At 43.3% G+C, this 23,455-nt stretch overlaps 1 protein-coding gene across 1 annotated transcript in view; it reads right to left on the bottom strand.

Moving 5' to 3' along the window:
- LOC138635668 (complement component C8 beta chain-like) overlaps positions 1–23,455 on the bottom strand; it is a 56,352-nt gene that overhangs the window by 6,243 nt on the left and 26,654 nt on the right. Inside the window, exons 3-16 of the mRNA XM_069723260.1 lie at positions 22,305–22,444; positions 18,601–18,699; positions 16,692–16,823; positions 16,063–16,182; positions 15,631–15,669; positions 13,166–13,231; positions 10,824–10,883; positions 8,712–8,759; positions 8,278–8,386; positions 5,211–5,852; positions 4,376–4,502; positions 3,908–4,014; positions 488–572; positions 84–231 (exon numbers count right to left, since the gene is read on the bottom strand). Coding sequence (XP_069579361.1) covers positions 84–231; positions 488–572; positions 3,908–4,014; positions 4,376–4,502; positions 5,211–5,852; positions 8,278–8,386; positions 8,712–8,759; positions 10,824–10,883; positions 13,166–13,231; positions 15,631–15,669; positions 16,063–16,182; positions 16,692–16,823; positions 18,601–18,699; positions 22,305–22,444 — 1,922 coding nt within the window. The remainder of the gene's footprint in view (positions 1–83; positions 232–487; positions 573–3,907; positions 4,015–4,375; positions 4,503–5,210; positions 5,853–8,277; positions 8,387–8,711; positions 8,760–10,823; positions 10,884–13,165; positions 13,232–15,630; positions 15,670–16,062; positions 16,183–16,691; positions 16,824–18,600; positions 18,700–22,304; positions 22,445–23,455) is intronic.

The raw sequence follows: 23,455 nt of genomic DNA, 5'->3' as shown, positions 1-23,455 counted from the left end.
CTGATGGAGCTAACAAACATGTCTATAAACAGTGTATTATTCACAGCACTTCTCCCTAAACTGTCTGCTTTAATCATACTTACTCTCTTTTTCTGGCAGGTGTCACAGCGGGACCAGGAGCTCCACTCTGATAAAACACAGTCCACTGGGTGAACTACCAGCTGATCACCCACTGACCGAGCTCCACGGACAACAGGGTCATCATTACTGGCTGTTGTCACTGCAAATTTACTATCACAAGTAGAAGAAAATCAAACATAGTAAGAGACACTTTGGAAGCAGCGGATTTATGGTTTCTCAAAAGGATATTGCTGTATCATTAACTGATGAAAGAACTGATTTAAATGTGAAATTAGTCGCTTTTAATCTTCGTTTAGAAACTTTATAAGAAAATTACAAGAAGAGCAAATATCAGTTAACATCCATGAAAATTAAACTCCTCCAGCAAATGAAAAAAAAGTCGCATGAATTCAAATAAACCTCCTACCTTAGCAGCACCAAACTGAGAGAAAGGTGGAGTAGACCGCTGTGCAAACTGAGTGCACTCGTCTGGGTCGCCACAGAAAGCATGGCTGTGTGTTATGACTGACTGCGAACCAGGAGAAGACACTGCTCAGCTCTCTGTGTAAACACACACTGATCAATACCGAACTCACTGCTGCCATCAGAGCTGCATGTGGAGCTGAATACTCAACACTGCTGGGATACAGAGCCACACGGCCAGGTGTTGGGGTCTGAGTGGTTTTTACACAGGTTTGGCACAGGCGTCAAGTTTAATTAAACACGATGGAATCTACAGACAAGTTTACAAACCGGGATGTCTTTTCAGCTACTCATACATTTTTAATGTATAATCTGTCATCATGAGAGGAATCTGAAAATATATATATAAAAAAAAAAACAAGCTTCTGAAAACAGATTGTGGTGGAAAACCACAGTTTTGTAATAAAGTAAATTCCTGATACAGACGCGTGTGTGCTCGAAACACGAGTCATGTTTTTATACTTGTGACTTTTGAACTTTGTTCACCTTCACTGAAGTAGGAATTTACAGAATGACACAATAACATGACTCAGCTGTATTTTACTTCATCAATGAAAGGTGATGCAACACAATTAAACTGTCACTAATATCAATAATAATGTATTTATAATAACCCAATCTGGTATTTCTGATTTAAACACACTAAATTGAGGTTTGTAGAGCTATGTTTGAAAGGGCAGCAGTGGTGGAAAGTAACCATATACTTTGGTTCTGCATTTGAGTATTTTCGTTTCATGTTGTATATTTACTTACTTTTCAGACTTTACATTGACAATAAACTGATAAAATACAACACATTTCTCTCTACTTTTTTGCTGTGTGGCCACTTCGGAAAAACATCCGTCTTTGACTCATTTGCTCTTTCAACAAAAGTGATTTCCCCTCTAAACTTCTCACATGGTTTCAATGAAATTACAGTTTGAGGTACCAGAGACGTAAAAGAGGTAAACATCTTCCAATAAGACAAAACTAATACAAAAGCAAAGATGAGAGAAAAGTTCAAAAATGAAAAAAAAAATTGTGTCGCAAACTCACAGATTTATTTTATGACACTTTGAAGAATGGCCGTCTTCTAGGATGAAAATCACTGAAGAAAACTTAACTGCATAAAAAGTACACAAAAAAACTCTAATTATAATGTCCTGATGTCACATCAGTACCAACCTAATACATCAGACACAGACAAGTGTTATTAGCAGAACGGACACCTGATGAGGAGGATTTATTGAAATCTGCCTCTCCATATAAATTAAGATTATTTGTACAACAGTGGTCACATGACTGATGGCATACAGGATTTCTAAAGTATTTGTGTGCGGGGAGGAACCTCTGTTGGCCTTTTTCCGTGGTTAATACACAGCAGGTCATCACCAAAATAAAAACCAATGACAAGCGTGGGAATCACATGATATTTTATTTGTGACTGAACAGTGGCATGGGTACAGTGTATGGGTGGGAGAGGGGGGGAAGTCATAGACGTACAAAAGTCCTTTCTTTCTCTTTTTCATGACAACTCTTAATTCCATAAATAAAATTTACAAAATATTTTGGACTATTTCTCAGTTTTTCTTACACAAGCAGGGGGGAACAGTTACCTCAGAAAGACTCGATTATTGGAAGTCTTAGCAGTTAATAGTGACGTCTGCATTGTTCGTATCATATAAAGTTGCCTGTCTTTTTGATTTTAATTCAGTGGAGCAGACCGACAGTAAGTGCTTTGTTACAACAATGACCTGTTTACTGTAATACAATGACCTGACAAGAAGAACAGTGACCAGACGAGAAAAATAAAACCTGATAAGGCATCGAGATGCACTCTACTGTCTCGGAGCGTGTGGTTGTTGAGCTGCTTCGTATCAGAAGGAGCTGATTCTGCTGGCTTATTCAAGGAACCAAACAGAGATACCAGAGGCAAATTGTAAACAATGTGACCTCAGCAGTTGTAAATGAAAGCTATCTAAAAGCAAAGAGATGCAGGAAAATCTGCCTCCTATCACTAAAAGTCTGAAACCTTCAGTCGTTTTTTTTTTTTTTTTTACGGCCCGTTTATTTCTCAAGTTTAAAATGAGTGAGACAGGTACAGCAGGCTATATTTTGAATGTAACACAGATTCACAGTTCATTTCTCACCAACCGAACAGAAGACATTTTCAGAGATTAAAAAAAAAAAAGAAAAAAGATGGCTGCAAAAGCGAAACAAACGTCCAGACATCAAAGATGGAGGTGCTGGTAGGGCATTGCTTGAGAGAAACACAGGTAGTTGGCATCCAAGAGGCAGAGCTATCTTATGGCACAGAGGCTCAGGTATGGGGGGAACTGGGAGGATTCTTATTTACAAAATAGATGTTTGGCAAATTTTTGATTTCGACCTTGATGCCTCGGAGTCTTTTTTTTAATATTCGTAACGACTCGTCGTCATCACCAAAGAATTCACAGCTTATAAAATAAGAAAAAAAAGACAAATCTTATTTGATTTGATTTGTTCCAGGCCTAGGAAGAAGCTGCAGAGAACAGTTCTGCTCACAGCTGAGTCCGCTGAATCCACATCTGAGTCTGCTCATGCAAAATTGACGAATCGGTGGAGCAACACGATGAGAACATTTGGCAAATCCACCTGCTGTGCGCAGTCTTTTTGCTGGTGGCAGCTGACAAACTGAAGGTCAACCACATGTACAGTACGACGCTGCTCCTCTTCCCAAAAAAGAATTTGCACCATCAGTGTATCACCGTGTTGTTGTTTTTTAAAAAAAAATCCTCACATCCGTTAGAGAAGGATGTAACCATGTCAAAGATCAAAGGTCACTTCCTGGTTGAAAGGTTATATGATTGGACGATAAAGTCTTGTCGTCATGCTGAGGAGTGCAGTAGAGTACAGTACGTGTGGCCTCTGGAGGAAAGCAGATCCTTGGATAGCCAGCTTATTAGAAGAACTGCCAAAATATCCTTTTAAAAGGTTTGGAAAAAACAAAACAGAACAAGTCTGTGTAATCCAGCTGTGAGAGATGCTGCTGCCGCTCACAGTCTCTCATCTCTCTCTTCTTCTTTTGTCTCATGAGCTTCTGTTTTGGCCTTGAGAGCTTCCTTCCTCTAAAAGACAAACAGCAATAATTTAAAACCCCACTTTTTTTTTTTTTTTTAGCTGCTGTGTCGCTGCAGTTCTGAATGTGAACACCAGGTGGCAAAGTTGTGCCTTCCTGATGTTCGGATGACGCAGAGGAGGTGTAATGAAAACTAAAACCAAGGCCCTTTTCCAATTGGCAGCAAACCACTCATTCATGAGGAAGAAAGGAGATCTAGATGAAAATACAAAGCTAATGAAGGAACACAGAGAGGAGGCATAAATGTGAAGACAGTGAAATACCCACTCACTGGCTGTTGTTCTCTAGCTGTCTTCCTGTGGACAGGTCTGATCCTGCGGAGGATCAGCAGCTCCACTCGCCACTGGAGAGGCCGACCGTGCAACAACACAGTCCTGAGAGAAAAACTATTTTAAAATCCTCTTCTTAAAGTGTTTATCAAGATAAAGTCGCACTTTTACAGCCAGAACATTTAGGGAAATGACACCAAGGGTAAATTACCTGTAAATATAATTTTACCTTATTACATATGATCTAATCAAGACACTTAAATCATCTTTGACCTTTCCTGTGTAATTGACTTGACATTTTTGTGAGAAAACTGCAACCTGTTTGTGGCCATGCTAATTACATGACATCCTGCTGACAACATGTGACCGTCATGGATTACAGCACCAGTCAGTTGTTAAATCAAATCTATGAATCTTATTGATTGATATGTGGCCCTCAGGGAGGATGAGGGGGGGCGGCGCTCACCAACTGCTCCTCCTTGGCGTTGCTGGCGTTGCCCTTGGGGTCAACAGGGGAGTGATCGGTGGGGGGGTCGTCGGCCTGGGGGGTGGGTAATCTGAGGAGGAGCTCTGCTGCGGGGCCGGAGTGGATGCTGCATCGAGGGGGGAGAGTAAACGTTCAGGAAGGCATTCAGAAAAACATTCATAAGAGCACACGTAGAAAGATTTGAACTGCTCTGTAAATGTTTTGGCATCACGTCAATGACATGAACAAGCTACATCCAGAAGATGTGAGTTTACGTCTAGATCAGGACCTTAATTGCTTTTTTTTTTGGTCCTGATTTACTCCACATTCTGCACTCTGTACTATCATAATAAAGCACAACTTACTTCCGGTTACACACATAAGGAGTTTTCTTTTTCGTGAGGCTCAACAGTGTCGAATAAAACACGAGTACAGCTACGCTAGTAGGTTCATTAGTCTGTACACAACAATGCTCTGAGCTAAATGCTAACAGAAGCATGCTAACATGCGTATAGTAATGTTGATAGAGCTCCTCATCTTTATTTAGTGTGTTAGCATGATAATATCTGCTAATTACTGCTTAATATAAAACAAAAATAAGTGGTGGCACTCGAAAAATCTTCAATGATCACTTAAGTGAGTCGTCTTCTGGGGTCCTTGAATGTCTGTGCAACATATCATTGCAATGAATCAAACAGATGTTTTAAACCGTGTCGCTTACAAGGCTGATAAAAATGGTTCAACTGAGGGTTTTTAAGCTTTTCATGTAAAGTGGTACAGATGTTTGTTTAATAAGCTGCAGTTGTGAAGGTGGACAGGAAATAAAAACACTTACGAGATTCAGTGGACGGTGATGTGGATGCACCTGGGCTCAAGGTCATCCGAGACAGATCAAGGTCACTACAGCTCCCTTCTTCCTCCTGGGTCGCAGCAGCTGGAGGTGGCAGCAGCTGACTGCACACCAGTGTGTCCGGTACACTCATGAGGCCCGGGGTGCCACACCTGCTCACCGCTGCTGACACAGCTCCGCTCCCCACGCCCGCGGCTCCCGACGTAGAGGGGCCCTCGCCCGCATCGGAGTCCACGCCGAGGCCTTCTTTCCCCAGGCTGAGCTGCCTCTGGAGCAGGGTAGAGTCGGCCACGTGCTGGGGGCTGGTGATGGCCGAGGAGGGGGCAGATAGGTCGCAGGCTTGGGGGCACATGGTGGTTATGGGTACCAGGCCTTGGAGCATGGCGGCTGGGATGGCGTGGCCCCCCACGCCCACCGTCTGGGCCGGCATGTAGGCCGCCATGGCTGCCCACTGCTGCTGAGTGGCGGGGAAAATGTTGGCTTGGCTCCAGATGACAGGCTGACCGCCAGGGAGGACCTGAGCCACCTGGAGGGGCCCCTGCACGGGGAAGGCCAGAGTCTGAGCCTGGCCAGGAAACGGCTGCTGAGCCCACTGAGCCGCCTGCACGGGGCCCATGGTCATATAACCTGCAAGAAAAACAGGGGGAGGAGGAGGACGAAGAAAGACAAGAAATGGTTAAAAGGGTATTCAGAAAGGAAAGGGAAGTGAAGATTATTATCATAATCACAGAATACATTTTGTCTTCAATATGTAGATTTTCAAAATTACAGCATGTTCCTCTATTAATACTTCAACATTGTCTAACAATGAAGGCTATTTATGCTGCCTTCAAAAGGAAAAAAGTCAAATCAAGTCAATTTGATCAACATAGCACATTTAAAGTGCTGCACAACATCAAACAAAGACTTGAAACATTGAAGCCAAGAAAGACCAAATAAACATTAAAACAAACAAATACTACATTAATTAAAAGCAATAATAAACCAGAACAACAAGGATATAAAAGAGCACTGCAAAGCTTAAAATAAATTAAATTAAATTGGGCCTCATCTGGAAATGCGAAAGAAAATAAATATGTTTTAATCGAGATTTAATTACTAGTAATGAAGCTGACGACCTGATCTGGAGGGGCACGCTGCTCCAAAGCTTTGGAGCTGACTCTCCCAGTCAGATGTATGAGGGCCAATCTGGATCTACAACTGTAGGAACTACTAAAAGCTGCTGGTCCAATGACCTGAACAAAGCGACGAGGTGCGTAGGGGTGTAAAAGGTCAGACAGATAAGATGAAGCTGCTCCATTTATACTCAAACAGTAACATTTTAAAATGAATCTAAGCACGTAGCCATTGTAAGGATGCCAGGCTTGTTGCAGCTTTCTGAACCAACTGCAACCAGGATATGAGTGTCCAACTTACTAAGAATTGCAAAAAGTCCAACCTTTAAGTAATAAACGTATGAATGACCTTTACCAGGTCTGTAAAAAAAAAAAAAAAAGAAGGGCCTGACCTTAGCGCTGAAACTCTGGTGATAGAAACTGGCTTTGACAACAGATTGAATCTGCTGTTATTTAAAACAGGAATCAAAAGTAACACCCAAGTTCTTTACATGAGCTTTACAGCAGCCTTCCATAGAATTGAGACAGGACAAAATATTATCAGGTTAGGGTTAGGGTAGGTGACAGGGATTGAGCTGCAAAATCACTGTTTTATCTTCATTGAAATTTTTTTTGAGGAAGTCAAATTTTGGTGGATTTAAAGAGGGAATTATTTTACTTGTACATTGTTAGATTTAGCTGAGAGATGCGGTGTATGGTTCCCCGTCTATTAAATAAAAACTCCACAGCGGAGGCACCATAGATTGTCCCATTCATTCTTTTCTCACTATTTATTGTAATGCAGCTGCACGCAGTTGTTTTGAAAAGGCTTCATTGCTGCAGCGCTCCAAGACAATAACTGAGATTTACATCTGTTGCTAGAGAACAATGAACCTCATGCAAGAAGTGCTTGTAGAACAGATTTGTTCTTGAGTGGTACACACAATGGGAGTGATTTAAGAGAATGTCTGCCATTTACCATTTTCCGAGTAATTTTCTCTTAGTTACAAATGAGTAGTACAGATCTGACGTATGAGTCATGTACATGTAGTCTGCTTCTCTCCACAAGGGAAAAAAAAACCCCACTCATTTATTCTGAAATAATTACACCTAAATCTAAATGAAATTGGATTTGGAAATTGGAAATATAATACAGAAAATAACCATTATAAATCATATAACCAGGAAAAAACTTAGTAAATTGACCTCACTTGTTGTCTTTTCATCCACAATACCTGAAGTTCTGCAGTGTGATTGTTTTTCCTTGTGACCTTTTAGTGAATGAAAGTTGCCCCAAAAACAAAGCTGAACAGGTATGAGATAATTTCATGGCTGTAGATTATGCTAACGATTTTTTTCACAAACGCGTACGTCCTCATGAACAGCCAGCACTCATCAGGCTGAAACGAGACATCTACGACCAGTTAGAATCCAACTGGGAACACCGGCGTGAGCCACAGTAAAATGGATGTGGAGTGTAAGACTACAACAATGTTGGAGCATGATGAGGGCCCATCGACTTCATAAACGGGATTATGTCGGACGGACACATCGTGAAGAGGATGAGGTGGATTTAAAAAGATCCTTCAGCAAGCTGCTGTTTTTTAATGTCGCTGGAACGTTCTTGAACGTTCTTGGAAAAACCACAATGTCAGGTGTTTTATGAGAATATGTAAAACATCACTCTACGGCTTCTTTTCTCAGGTTTGCAGCCTTCATAAGACTGCTGCTCAGTATGTGGTCCTTATAAAACTCAGATAAACCCACATACTGCAAAATATTGGCAACGTTTTCCACAAACTGAACATCAAAGCAAAACATCCCCAACAGCAGTTTTTTTTTTCTCTCTCTCTCTCTCTCTCTCTCTCTCTCTCTCTCTCTCTCTCTCTCTCTCTCCCCCCTTTTATGTTTTGTATTGTGGAAAAGAAGATGCAGCGTTTCAATCTACAGGAGCTCACCTGACGGCACGGAGGTGGGGCTGAAGGGGGCGTACAACTCGGCGGGATTGTGCTGCTGCTGGCGGCTGCTCCTGCTCGGGTCCAGTGTGTTGGCAGGTGACGGGGGCATCTGGGAGGAAATGCACACGCACACACACACACGCACACACACACACACACACACACACACACACACACACACACACACACACACACACACACACACACACACACACACACACACACACACACACACACACACACACACACACACAGGTGTCACCCCTATCAAAGTCAGCTAAAAGTCACTCGGCTGCACATTATCGCTGATCTGCTCGACATATTCAGGTAATTTAAACTTCTTCGAATGTTCTAATGAAATGACCAGATTGAACAGTAATGGGATATCTCCACACACTTTGAAGAGGGTTTTGGTTTTGTGTGATTTTACTCACCGAGGGAGGAGTGGACATGTCGCCGAAAAGATCAAAGTGGTTGATATTCTGTGAGCCGCACCAAGCGACGAGGGAGAGAGAGAGACAGAGTCCGGTGACACACCACGACAAGGAGACTTGCACAGTCATGAAACCTCAAATTCATCTCCAAATAGGGCATGGTGGTTGCATGGGTGGGTAGGTGCGGGGAGTGGAATCTATTCACAGACGCAGTTTGTGCTGTGGACGGCGAGAAAACAACTATCCCCTCGTTTCATTATCAGAAAATGGATCTAAAATGAATCTCGCTATAATTGAGTGGGTAAAAGGCTATTTAGTCCCATAAAACAGACTCTGATTAGATATTTTTAAGTCTGCCAATCAAGAGCGGGCCCCTGCGAGACCCGGGGCCGCTTTATCATGCTAATTTTGCTCCGTGAGCACGTATATACACAGAGGAGTGTGTTTATTTCATCAAACGAATGAATGAAGAAGCTCCTGAAAAACCACCCAACCGGGACAATGAGGCCACCTCACCCTATAGGCAGACATGACCCCCGCTCTCGTCCCCTCTGTCCTCCAATCACTACTTTAAAAGGAGACGGGACGCGGCTATGGAAGAACACTATGGGATGGCTAAGTTGCATGAAATGTCACTGGGGCCATGCACAAGCAGACAATGAATCACCGTAAAGGCACCAAAAAAAAAAAAAAAAAAAAAAAAGCACACAGAAGACACACAGGATTCGCATGCAATGAAAAACAAACAAACAACAAAACAAAAAAAACACAACGTAATCAAACGAAGAAAGAAAGAAAAAAGGGAGGAATCGCAGCAATCGGTGTTGCTGCTGACAGTGTGTTTATGTCCTCTTTGAATAAGCCGGGACATAACGGATCGTGCAGTTTGCACACCACTTTGAAACCATTGAGGGGCACAGAATGAGTCCGATTTTTTTTTTTTTGGAGAAAGAAGGTAAACATTTGTACACAGAGGTCGCTCCCTGCAGGCACTGACACACATCAGGGGAGCTCGAGGCTCTCAAAAAGCTCCAACTGAATGAACAGACAAGCAGTAACACTTAGAGATATGGAAGCGCTGCTACTTATACTGACATGGGCTGTTTAAGTGAGATAACAACCGGGGCCGGGACAGTTTATCTGTTTGATATGCCGGGCAACAAGCGCACAAACTGTAGTAGGGAAGTAGTAGGGAAGCACTTTGCTGCGGCTGTTTTCAAAAAAAAAGTTTGCGTGGAAATCCTGAATGTTTGGCAGAATAGGCTTGAATAAATGTTTTTTTTTATTTTTTTATAAAGCGATTTGAGAGATGTAACAGCGTGGTCACTGCATGGTGGTGAAAAACTCATAAAACCTACCAGGATGAGATGAGATATATTTTCAGTTGTGATGAAAAAAGGAGGGAGGAGGACTTAAAAAAAAAAATAAAATAAAAAAAAGCTTCTTTTTTTTCCGGTCAAGTCAATCCACTGTAGAAAAACGTGTTGCTATTCGTTGAGGTCCAGCTTTTATGAGTGTTCGGTGGCCCTGATCGTATGTAGCTGTGACTACACTGCATGCAGTTCCACCCGACACCCACCCCCCCGCCTACAAACCTCTCATCCTCGTCCTCTGAGGAAGATGGAACAGACACCCCTTTTTATTTATCCAGGCGGTCCACTGTGGCAGTCAGATGGGACCGGCAAAACAGACTTTTGTGTCTCCGCCATCTGGTCACAACATGCATCAGGTTCCGCACAGGATTGGATTTTGGATACGAAAGCCTGCCTCTCTAATGTTCTGTGAAATTGCTGACATGTCTGACTTTGGTCAACCAATCAATTAGTCTTAACTCTTCAAGGAGGCCAATCTAGCCGTGTTTCATCATCATCATCATCCTCACAGAGAGCGGATACAGACAGAGTCTGACTTGTCCTTGGCTCCGTATGTGTGTTTTAGAGGTTGTCGGCTGTAATGTATTGCTAAATAAAGCCATCAAATACAGTCGAGCAAAAATATTGCAAATGGACGCTGTCAAAGGGGGCTCAAGGCACTTCCTTCAAGAGGGTCTTAAAGAGAGGTTTGCAGGTAGAAGAGTAAAGAAAGAAATAATACAACATAAAAAACACCTACAGTCATGAAATGGCGTTTGGGGACATCATAGATCCCTTCCTTCTGCTGACTGGTTGGGACCTGCATTGGATCGGAGGTCGATTCAAATGTAAGTAACAGAGCAACACCTTTTAAAAAAAATTTTTTTTCCACTGGCCGGGTATTTAAAAAGAGGAACTTACAATAACTGAAACATGTCCATTAAAATAGAAGAAGCTCACTAAATTGATTTCTAGCTAGGCCATTTTTTTTTTTTAAAGTAATTTAATTTTTTTAGCACAGTGGGATTACGCAAATCGTACAGTTGTTCTGCTCAATCAATTCTGCTTAAATCAATATTGATTGCAAACGAGGCTTGAAGAAGGTGCATACTGGTTCTGTGAGTATTAAGAAAGCTGATTAATATTCTGCAACAGTACGTCTCAACAGGTTCAGTCTGATGATACGAAAAAATACCTCAGCTCTTTTTTAATTTTTTTAAAAATTTCTCTCAGTTATCCGAACTATCTGTTGCTGTTAACCTCGCTGCCTGTCTCTCCCATCGCTCCCTCGACTGGTTAACTTTCGGTTACGTTTTCCCCTAGTCTATTGATCTTGTTTCACTCTGAGATCAAATGGCATGGCAAGTGATTAATCTCTCTCTCTCTCTCTTTTTCTCTCTCTTCTCATCTTTCATCTTCAGAGGAAGGCAAGATACAGGGAGGCAAAAAGAGGAGGAGGAGAAGAGAGAGGGGTGAGAGTGGGGGGGGGATTAAACCATAAGATAGGTCCCTGGAGTCCTAGCTGGTCCTTCAAATAGTTTAAAACCAAAATGTCATGGTATTGGATGTATAAAGGGAGCATGGTGTACAGGCTGTGGGTAAACTAAACAACTGACCTTGACTCTGATGAGGCTCTTTTAGACATTGTATGAAATCATTTTAAAAACATACCTGCTACTACCTTTTTCATTTCAGGATCTTTACATTTATAAATGTCGAAAATTTCATGAAATCAAATCACATTTTTTAATCCTATTTATAATCTTGATTTTTAGTATTTGCCATTGAATGCCTTTTACAGTCCATAATTATCATTTACTACTGGATTAATTTGCCTCCAAACGCACAAAGTATCCAAAAGAAATGATGCACGCGCATAGTCCAGTGTCATTTTTCCTCATTAACATCGTCCTCATTGTTTATTGTTTACTCTTAGAAGCGGTGTTCGCTCTGTATTTGCTCACGGCTCGAACTGAACGGAGCCGCTGCTGCATCAAAAGCTTTTATTGTGGAGAAGCCGGAGGAAATGCAACTGATACGGCACAGAGGTAACCATGATCATTAATCAAAAATGCCTTATTATCATTTTTACATGTTTGATAATGAAACATTTTAAAGGTCCCATATTTCATACTTTTCCAGTGTTATATTGGCAGTCTTGATGTCCATAAGAAGAAATGTTTTTGCCTTTAAGAGCCAAAAAACATCACAATGTAGGTTTACATCTTCTCTAAGTTTCTCTCTGGAGCTCTACCAAGAACAAACTGGTTTGTGTCTGTGTCTTTATGGACATTGATATGAAGTATCCTCTCTTCTGATTGGCTGACTCTTTTTTTTTAAGCAGGCTAACTAAGGGTTCTTTGGTCTTATAGCTTGCTAGCGCTGCAATGCAATGGATTCTTAGCGTTTCCTTCCACATAAAAGGTCGGGCAGTGTTCCCTGCTGAGGGTGGACACATGACACCAGCATGAGTTTGTGACATCTCAAACTTACTGACGTCCAAACGGCTCATTCAAACAGCACAGTTGTTGAATACCTGTTGTGTGCCTTTCTTTGAGGAATGAGCGCTTTGACAATTTCATATATATATATATATATATATATATATATATATATATACACATACCTAGAACTGCTTTATAACAAAAAAAAGTCAAGGAAATCTAAAGCTATATAATATTGGACCTTTAACAATTGCAGGCAATATCAAAAACGATGTGAGTTTGGAAACAAGATACTCCAATAGCTCTTTTCTGACACAGTAGTTTGCTGCTGTACATCACTGGCTCTTACCACGGTAACCGTGGGAATTGCAACATCAACCAACTGAATTTTTAAGGATGACAACTTTAACATCAACTGAATCCCTCTCACAGCTTCTTTTCGTTCTTACTTTAATGGCTTTTGATCTTCAGCAACACTAGTTTGATCCACATTCTCTAAAACTTCACTGAAATCATTTCCGCCCCAAAAACACGAAAATCAAATCTGCACTTCTTTAAAAAGCGGTATAAAGCCATACTGTTAGTACTGTTGCGTTTGTCATCTATCACAGGGTATGAAGAAGGAGAAAAAAAAGGGGGGCAATGCTTGTCTTTGTACCTGATAAACGCTCTCCTCTGACTGGGGGCCACGGAGGGGTTCGTGTCCAGCCTCAAACACTATGTACTACAGAACAGAAGTAGTGGGCAAGGCGTAGAGGTGCAGAGAATAATGAGATGGAAGCGAGAGAGACAGAGAGAGACAGAGACAGAGAGAGACAGAGAGAGAGAGAGAGAGAGAGAGAGAGAGAGAGAGAGAGAGAGAGAGAGAGAGAGAGAGAGAGAGAGAGAGAGAGAAAGAGCCAGAGAGAGAGTGGCATATAAAACAGGGTGACAGAGTGAAACATGACGAGAATAAATGAAAGCACAAGGGAGTGAGGATGGCGTCAAGTGGGAAGCGAAATGAGATCAGGAATATGAAGGGTGTAAAAAAAATGGGGCACGGGAAAGAAGAATGGGGAAGATGAAAAGAGAAAGAAAAAAAGATTGAGGTGGGAAGAGGAAAGAGCACAAGTATAACAGGTCAGGCAATAGTTCAAGGCAATGTGGAGGTCTTAGCTGGAGGACTCCCTTCAACCTCAGCAATGTGATGCTCCAACCTCTCTGGGAGAAAATCGACCGTCAGGTCAGAATATCTGCTTGAGATCCTTGAGTGAAGTTCTTCAAATCTGTCATTATCTCCTTTGGAATAGATGTAAAAAGAAGCCTTTATGGATCTCAAACTAAAAGAATAGTTTGACATTTTGGGAGATGCGGTTAGTTGCTGTTTTGTTCAGAGTAAGATGAGAAGATTGCTAACTTTCTCACATCTGGAAGGTTTTTAGCTGAAGCTAAAATTCAGCTCAAACTAGCCGCTGGTTAGCTTCGTTCAGCAGACAGAGCAGAGACAAACATCTGGCCTGGCAACACAATTCCTGTAAAGGCTCACTAATCGTATTTGGTTTCTTCACAATTCACCATTTTACAGGTGACGCGCTGGTCGATTTTGCAGGAAATAAGCAGGCACTCCTTTTTACATTTTGCATTTTCTAGGGACTAAACAAACAATATTTAACATATAAATCCTATAAATGGGCACGCTTTAGAGGGCCTCGTAGGCTGATTTTGATACCTCTGAACGGAGCCAGGCTTGCTGGTTCTTTGTGCTACGCTAAGCTAATTGGCTTCTGCCTGCAGCTATAAATTTCAACCTGCAGTGCTGAACTTTTGTCGCCCCCTTCTGGCAGAGAGAGTAATTACAAAAAAAAAAACATGTATTTAAAAAATACCAGCTGGTCCAGGAGCAGTAACATAAAATATGTGCTCTCAATCCCTTTTCTCCTGCCAACGCTCTCCAAAGAGGCAAAGCTACACCAACGACTGTCTGTGTTTGCGCTTGTCGTCAAACACTTTTTACATTTTGACACTAATCCTGAACACCAAGGTTCTTCGTATCGTTAGCCATTAGTCTTAGCATCCACTCCAGAAACATTTCTTGGACACTGAATAGGTTTTCCCGCCATAGTCTTAGCCGCTTGGAGCAGACACCTTTCTGTCACTGCAGTTGCAACCGTTGTTCCCTCCTCCCCCATCAGCTCCAGCAAAACAATCATTGGTGGATGATGTCAAAAGCATCACTACTGGGTGCTAGCGCGGGAATGTCTCACCGGACATCAGATTTCCGAGAGAGATTTCCGAGAGATTTATCTGGTAATAATTAGTTTAATCAGCACTGTGTCAACCTGTTTGGCTTGCATGCAACGGACATTCAATTATATGTAAAAGCCCTGAATTATAGCTTTAACATACACACGTGAGAGTGGTGTTGAACTTCTCATCTAACTCCCCGCAAAAAAAGAAAATAAGTGCATTTCCCAAAATGTCAACCTATTCCTTTAAGATTCTGGCCACAGTCTGTAGTTTTGTCAACCAACATCAACATAAATTGAAAAAGCTGCAAATGGAATGACTTCATGTAAAAACACACTTCAAGAGCAAAGAACAGAGGTGGTCTGGGAGGTGGTTGGACGTACCACTGAACATAGCATTCAGAGTAAGAGTTAGTGTTGTCTGTATTCAGTGTGAGCAAACACAGATAAAGAAAAAAAAAAAATCATGTTCAGCCAAATAAATGCACGGGGGGGGGGGGGGGGGGCAAAACGGGGGGAGGAGGGTGGGGAGGGGGTGACAACCAGTCAGGGGTGTGTGTGTGGCGGGGGTGGGGGAGGAGGGCATGTCTTTGGAAGAAATCGGAACATTGACACAGATCAACTTAAAAAATATGGTTTTACAACACTGCACTGGCAAATGGGAGTTGAATGGTTGAACAAAACTGTCCACTAGGATGGTCTACTGTGTATTACTGGAATGGTGCAATATTATGAATCATTAATTCAAGCGGATCAGTAGCTGGAGAAGATATAGAAATTAAGGATTAAATTTTTTTTTGTTTTGTTTTGATTCCAAGCTTTAAGAGTGAAAACAGCACCAGTGAAGCTAGAAAAGCATCAAAGTCAGCAGCGTTTCGCTCCTGCCCTACGGACCTACCTGGTAAACTGGATCGTCCACTTCGTCTTCCAGGATGGTCTGTGTTAGTGGGACAGAAGGCAGATGACACATTTTGTTTTGACACAATTACTACTGACAGTTTTTTTTTTTTTTTTTTTTATCAAACAGTAATTTGGTTTATGACAGACACAGCAACACATGTTTCCTAGCAGACAGATCTGACTGCAGTAAAAAAAAAAATACAAACCTGTTGCCTTTCTGTTATATTTACATATTCAGCACAGGAATCAATGGTACAAACAAACACAGAATGCAATGCACTTCAGAGGAAGTTTCAAAGTGTTAAGATATCTGTCGCGTGAATGAATGGCCCGCTCAGTTATAACGTGTGATCTCGCCTCCGAATGGAAAATGAAACTGAGAAGAGAAGAAAGAAAAAAAAAAGCTCAGAATTGGTTCAGAGAGTCCTACCTGGTAGACCGCCTGCTCACACTGTTTGTCCTTCTGCGCCTTCTTCTCCATCTCCTCCCGCTGCTTAATGTCGTAGATGAGCGTGAAGAGGTCGCGTAGGTCGATGATGAGAGGCTCCGCCTGCATGAGATGAGTGGAAAGTGAGGAAAGAGGATGTGGATGGTGAGTGATCGAAGTGTTACCACACGTTTTTTATTCGTCCCCAGTTTTTGAATGGAAAAGGTTTGAGTCATAATATGACATGAATCAGATCTAAAACAGTTAACAAACTGCCAGTGGAAACACAATTAAAGATAAGGTCATTCGTATCAGTTTCTGTCGTCTGTTCTCTGTGTGCCATGAAGGGTGGAGCTTCACCCTGCCTGTCCTCCCAAAGACACAGAGCAGAGCAGACACAGGTGATGGAGAGTGAGGGGAGACTGTTCACTCGTTAATTGATCACGCACATAGCGTCGTTCTCTTGGACAGGTTAAAAAAAAAAAAAAAAAGATAAATAAAAAAATGCTGAAATGGATCGCCAAATATACCTGGGCGGGCCCAAGTAAAGTCTATGTGTGGGACATGCTGCATATTGTCCTTCAGCGAGCTACTGACTTTAAACAAATGCAGCAGAGTGGAGAAGTACTTACAGACTGTGCAGTCTTGATGGCCACAAACTTGTGGTGGCCCTCCTTCCCACAGACATAGCCGAAGGCGCGGTGGTCCCTGGTGTCCTTGGCGATGTAGCTGATCTCGTGGACGGAGTGTTGATGCAGGAGCACCTGGGAGGCAGAAAGGTGGAGGTGTTGAAATGCTTCGTCTACTTGCGCAGTATGTCTTCTTCTCATTGAGGATGCAGAATATAAAACGTGATGTTGTTTGATTTAAAATTCTACCTTTTTTTTTTTTTTTAAACGAGGCACAGTACTGTACTCTGTGTTGGCAGACAAAGTAGGTCAAACCTACTTTAAACATCTTTGTATATTGTTGAACCAAAGGCAGCCAACCAACACGGTGAGCCTGAAAGTCTCTGACAGGGAGGGAGAAGACTCAAGCGTGCTCAAATTACACAGTATAGTGGATACTATAGTCACTATAGGGGCGGGTAGTCTGTCAATGAGGATTTAAATCCAGTTGCATGACTTGTATGTTGTGCTCTTGTTTGATAACAGCAGGGTTTAAGAGGCTGTGATTGTTCATTCAGAAACACCAAATATTCATTATACTCCCATTTTCAGAATAAACTTCATGTTGGTGACAGGAAACACACCCATATATATGCACAGAGTAATTCAGCTGTCATTTAGGCACAGCCACCTGCCGCTCCTCTATTAGCAGAGATAAGTTCGAGCACTGGGGAGGAGCTCCATTTGAATATTAGCTGATATTCAGCGGGGAGTGTCGCGGGTAACGCCTCGGATTAATGCAAAATACAAAACTAATATGACTAGTCTACTGGATTCAGCAGAGAATCACGTCAGCTTTACATAAAGTATTTCCATCCAAATGCTCGCTGACGCCCGCCTGTGCTGGAGTGATCCCCATTTCCGACGAAATAACTCAAGAGGGATATTAAGTGTGGAGTATTATGTACTGCTAGTAATCAGTAAATAAAATGAAGAGCATTAGGGGGCATGATTTCCAAAACAATAAATGAGCTTGTCAAAAGCTGGTGAGCTGCGAGGTCGAGGCGGGAGGCTTAATGTTCTTTTTCATTACAGGCGAAAGACGCACCACTATCACCATCAGTCACATTGAAAAGAGATATTATCAAAAAACGGGTGCTTTTTTGGGGGGTGGTGGTTGGTGGTCGGGTGGAGGGGGGCGGAGGGGGGGGGTCGGCAGCCACGGGACAAACGCTGTTGCATAATTATCAGTTTAGCACTAACGACAGCTGAGGTGGAGCCGTGGTGTAATTAACATTAGCTGCAATGATCATTAAGGGGCGGAACTGAGTGCTAATTATCGGTTAGCGCTGATGAGCGGAGTGGGCCTATCTAGCCAGCGCTGAGTCGCAGGACGGGGGCGAAGCCGAGGCCCCTCGATCATCCTGTAATGGAACAGCAGGCCCTCGGAGTCCGCCAGGGGGACGGAAGCCAGGACGGAGGCAGAGAAACAGCCCTTCTCATAGCATCACCATAACATCGCTCACTGCACCATCATTAGCAGACAGACAGGGCCTGAGTGATCTTAAGTAGGTCCTGCAGCAAACCCTAATTGTGCCACGGTGTATGTTAAACCACTTGACTCAGGGTCAAATATGAAATGCAAGACTTGTAATCTAATGCTGTCAAGATTCATTTTTATGAGCTGAAGGGCAAGCGGAAAGCACGTTTGAGCTTATATTCATATTTGGAGAGCATGTTGATTATTGGTAAATGCAGTGATGGTGAAGTGTGCAGGTGTGTGAACCATGCAAAGATGGCGGGTCCCCAGCAGCCACCGTGAACCGAGGCGTGCGAGCGTCTGCCCTCTGGATGTCCTGTCCTACGCTGTAGGTTCACGGTGCAGCAGCTGGCACCGAGGCCTTGTGGTGCAGTAGCCCCCCCACCCACTCACCCCTGATCTTTCGCAGTAAATCTTGATCCCGCCGAACGAGACCGTCAAGAAGACTCTCTGCTTGTGCTCTCCTTTGGAACGTGCCGAGGAAGCCATTCCCTGCAGGAGATTAAAGGAAACGACATGAGGAGATGAAAGGATATGAGCTCAACGTGGAAGACAGAGAGCCTTCTTCCCTTCCGACTCAGGTGAGTGTGACTGTGGGAGATGAGGAGGAGGAGGAGGAGAGGAGGGGGGGGGGTTGTGGATGGGATAGTGGGAGTGGGGTGGGAGGGGGCAGATTGAGTGTAGGGTGACAGCAGTTACATAAGGTGTGATAGGACAGGATGTTCTTTCATGTGCCGTTTCTTAAATCTTCGCTCTCACTGGAATTCACACGTTGCCTTGTGCAGCGAGTCTTATTACTATTGCTGCCTTTCATTTTTTTTTTTCCCCCTCCCCAAGCACCTTTTTTCTTGAAGTAGGTCTACTGCACTTCAACGTGACAATACACCAGCGCGATGCTAACAACAATAAGGTGAGATTTGCTGACAGAATGGATCACGGTGCTGACCGACACTTGCTCGCTCCGGCAATTGCTGACTGAACAACCAATCCAGCCTTTGAAGTAAGATTTTTCCCATGGATCTCAGCAGCTTCTCCTTTTTTTTTTTTCTTACGTACTCAACCCTGATAAAGAAAACAATTAAAATGTTCCACCGTGTTCCATTTGTTGCGACCTGTGTGCTTGACATGTCTTTCATAGAACGATGCCTGAGAGGAAAAAAAAAAAAAGAGAGAAGAAGGGGGAAGAGGAGATAAGAGAAGAAAGACTCACCGTCAGTGCTGAATGTGTCTGACAAAAACTGCAGGCCTCGCTTTGATAACAAGTGGTCGACCTCCTCAGTACATCAGACCACTTTCTCCTCACAATTTTTCCTTTTAAAGCCAAGCTAATATCTTAATCCCAGGTCGCTATGAATTGAAATTAATCACAAGCAAGCTGAAGAATAAATTCTCCATCCAAGCGTTAACCACAGATTTATATTCAGGTGGGAAAAGGAGGAGCTGGACGGGTAAAGGTGGAGGGTAGAGGTAAAGAGAGAAGCATAAAGAGCAGAACAAATAAAAGGATAAGAAATAGATGAAGTAAGTGAGAAAGAGGCAGGCGGGCATAAGAGTTGATGGGTGTTGTCAGTCAGCCACCGGCTTCTCCATTTGGTGGATTAGTCCTCAAGGCAGCGAGAGGCAGCTCAATAGAGACCCGTCCCCTCCTCTACCCCCTGTCCGTATAATAGCAGGTCTGTATCGACTGCTCCATTGACTGTAAATAGCTGGTAGCTGGTGACTACTGGAGTAATATGGCGGGCAGCCCTGGAACGTCGGATCCAGGCAGCAAAAAAAGTTGTTTTATTGGACATATCGCTTGGAATGGATCCGGGCGATGAGAGGTTTTGCCTTCTGGCTATACTGCTTCCCCTGTGGGGCTTCCCACTCATTTAAGCTCCAGCAGAGTCAGTGAGAAAATACTTAAAACGCCATACGTATACGTCCTCTTTATCCCACAGCCACCGACTGCAGAGATGTGTGTGTGTGTGTGGGGGGGGTATTTTCCCCTAACGAAGAGTGATGCGGGAAGTGTTTCCTGCCTTTTACTTTGGAGATGAGAAGAGGATACAGACTAAATGTTTAAGAGGAGAAATCATGCTGTTTCCGAATAATATTTATTTAAAATGATGACAGGAGATGTGCGGTGGGCTGCTGGTTCATAAAGTGTTTTTTTTTCTTTCTCGATTCTGTATTCCCATTTCAATCTGTCTTTTCTTTCTAGTATGCTCACTGTTGCTAAATACAAAAACATTGGACTTCATGATGATGTAATGATCTTATAGGTTTACAGTGGAACCACTAGTTACATTATTCAACACCAACTCGTGTTTTCTCCCATCATTTCCCCATTTAAAACACTTAGTTGTTGCAGTCGTTACTAAAACACAGCAGCACCATAGTGACTGATTTAAAATGAAGTTGATCCCCAAAATGAAAAGAGATTTAAGCATGTATTTAAGCCTTTAGCTTCCAGCTACCGTTAGTGGTGTAGGTTACAGTAGGAGCCGTGGTTGTCCCTTTAACCTCCCTTAATCAAAGATCCAGTTTTTTTTTTTTAATGCAGCTGTTGACTGATCTAGGAGATTGTCATGCTGATCCAAGTCAGATAAGACCTTCAACTGTGAATCAACTGTAACATGGTGGGGTGCCAAAGGTAGCTCCCCCCACTCCACTAAACCTTATCCTCCCTTACAGGTTATGTTGCAGGGAAATTTATGACGGCCTCAATCAGTGTTTACTATTTAGCCACTGGCCCTGGATGCTAATGATAATCTGTCACAAAATGTCTGACTCCTCCTCCTTGTTAAAGTTCAAAGTATCCTACTTAAATAGAGTCCAAATAAAATAGCAGCCTGGTCATACATTTTCCATATTATTATTATTATTATCATATTAGGAATAACTAGCTGGATTGTCTCTGTCTTCTGCATAAACACCATGCCTTTGGACAGATAGCCTCAGCTTCAGTCTGTGACACCAAGAAGTGCATATTTACCCTTTTCTTACTCATTTAAAGTTGAATGAGCTAGAAACATCAACAGGCAGCATTTTTAATCAGTCAATGGAACGAACATGTGCAGCTTCGGTAATTTAGGTGACAGACGGTTGGGTAAAAATGAGTGCACAATATTTTAATACGCACGCTTACTGCAAGCTCAAGACTCCTCAACCCTTTCATCCTCAATCGCGAGTATTCAGCCTGTTTTTTTTTACCCAACTTTGTCTCTAACTGTGGGGCTGAATTTGACCTAATTTACTTACAACGTTCTGTAAAGAACACTGGCTAAAACATTATCTAGGTCACGTTATCGCAGTTTGCATATGTGCCACAAGTACATAACATCATGGACTTTGTTGTAAAAATAGAAGGCTGTGATGGCACAAGAAAACATACAGGAGAAAGACAAATTGAGAGGGGGGAGGTGTGTGTGTGTGTGTGTGTGTGTGTGTGTGTGTGTGTGTGTGTGTGTGTGTGTGTGTGTGTGTGTGTGTGTGTGTGTGTGTGTGTGTGTGTGTGTGTGTGTGTGTGTGTGTTGGAGGGGGGTTAACTCTTCTTGTAGTCAGATGTTAAAAAGTGAACATTTTCTACTTAAGCGATATACTGCTTTAAGCGTCTCTGAACAGGGAGCCAGTTTGCCTCCAAGGTAAAGGCTGTATGAATAAATGCAGAGAGCTTTGAGCAATACTAAAATTAAAGCAGCCTATTAGAGGAAAAAGAAAGTACAAAGCTGCCAGCATTTTTCAGAAGATGTAAAAGCAAGCTTACAGTAGCTTTTGTACATGACAAAGAGCCATGGAATAACTTTAATTTGCTCCATCTGGTCAGTTCATACAGTGCAGCGGTGAGTCAGACGCAGGAGACGACAGCTCCCATGACTCATTCAACAGACAATACAGTCATGCCCGAGCATGATTTTTCCAAATCTGACTGAGATGAGTGAAGGAGCTCGATGATGTCCACACACGCACACGCACACGCACACGCACACACACACACACACACACACACACACACACACACACACACACACACACACACACACACACACACACACACACACACACACACACACACACACACACACACACACACACACAGAGCAAGGAGTCTGCACCTTCAGCTTCATCATGGAGTCCTGGCACAGCTTGTCCCCGCGCGCCGCTGTCACCTCATCAATCCCGATCAGCTTGGCCTTGTAGCGCATGCCATCGCCGCGGAAACGCTTAATAAGCCCCGCCTCACTGCGGTCCTGACCTGGCGGAAGAGAAAGAGAGAAAGAGGGACGAGAAGTAAGTGGAGAGAAAATGAAAGAGAAAGTGATTACAGGAAACAAGGATGTGTGAGCTCAACTGAATCCTACAACTTTAGTATCATGCCCCTGCTTGAGGTACACAGGCTAGTGTGTGTGTGTGTGTGTGTGTGTGTGTGTGTGTGTGTGTGTGTGTGTGTGTGTGTGTGTGTGTGTGTGTGTGTGTGTGTGTGTGTGTGTGTGCGTGCGTGCGTGCGTGTGTGTGTGTGTGTCTGTACGTGCCGTTATTAATATTTATGGAATAAGAAATGCAGAATGAATAGGAAATTAGCAGCAGCGAGCAAAGATTGAAAGAAAATTGAACTTGAAATTGGAAATGATGTTGGCTGAAGCCGGTGGACTAAATGAGAAAACAACTGGAACATTGAAAACCCCTCCACACGGCCGTCGCTCAGCGTGGTGCATCGTGGGGGCACACGGAGTTAAGGATTGGAAGGTTTCGGAGTGGCTCGGTGGGGGTGCGTGCTCCCCACGCTCCTAAGTTCCCATGGGTGCCATTGGTGGCGACACACCGGCTTGAATGGGCGCTATTGAGAGGAATCATCTCGGTCCAGCGCTCAGCCACAATCCGGCCGAGCCCTCCCTCGGTGACGGATGTTGGGTGGTGGCAGGAAGGAGGTGGGATGATGGTGTGAGCTGGCGGGTGTGTGTGAGGGTGTGTATGGGGGGGGGCTCACAAGTCTGGATGGCCCGGGGCTTTATCCTGTCACACCCCCCCCCCCCCGCTGATTATTCTGTCTCCGCAGCTGCCCTGACATCTCCTTGACACTGACACCTTTCTTATTTTGTCTGCACGCTGTCTGCCGCCGTACTGTTTTGATTATGTGGATGCGAGCCTCGAGCGCTATCTCGCACGTTTACAACGTACGAACAGTCCCCTCGTAACCTGAGCAGGTGTGTGTGTGTGTGTGAGTGTGTGTGTGGGGGGGTGGGGGGTGGCGGGGGGGTAGGGGGTG

The sequence above is a fragment of the Brachyistius frenatus genome, unplaced genomic scaffold, assembly GCF_029030835.1.
Source record: "Brachyistius frenatus isolate BFR_SWC_R1_liver_20210118 unplaced genomic scaffold, ASM2903083v1 Contig_322, whole genome shotgun sequence".
NCBI classification, from domain to species: Eukaryota; Metazoa; Chordata; class Actinopteri; family Embiotocidae; genus Brachyistius; species Brachyistius frenatus.
Note: the sequence above shows the minus strand (reverse complement) of the source record. Positions and strands in the feature narration are given on the sequence as shown.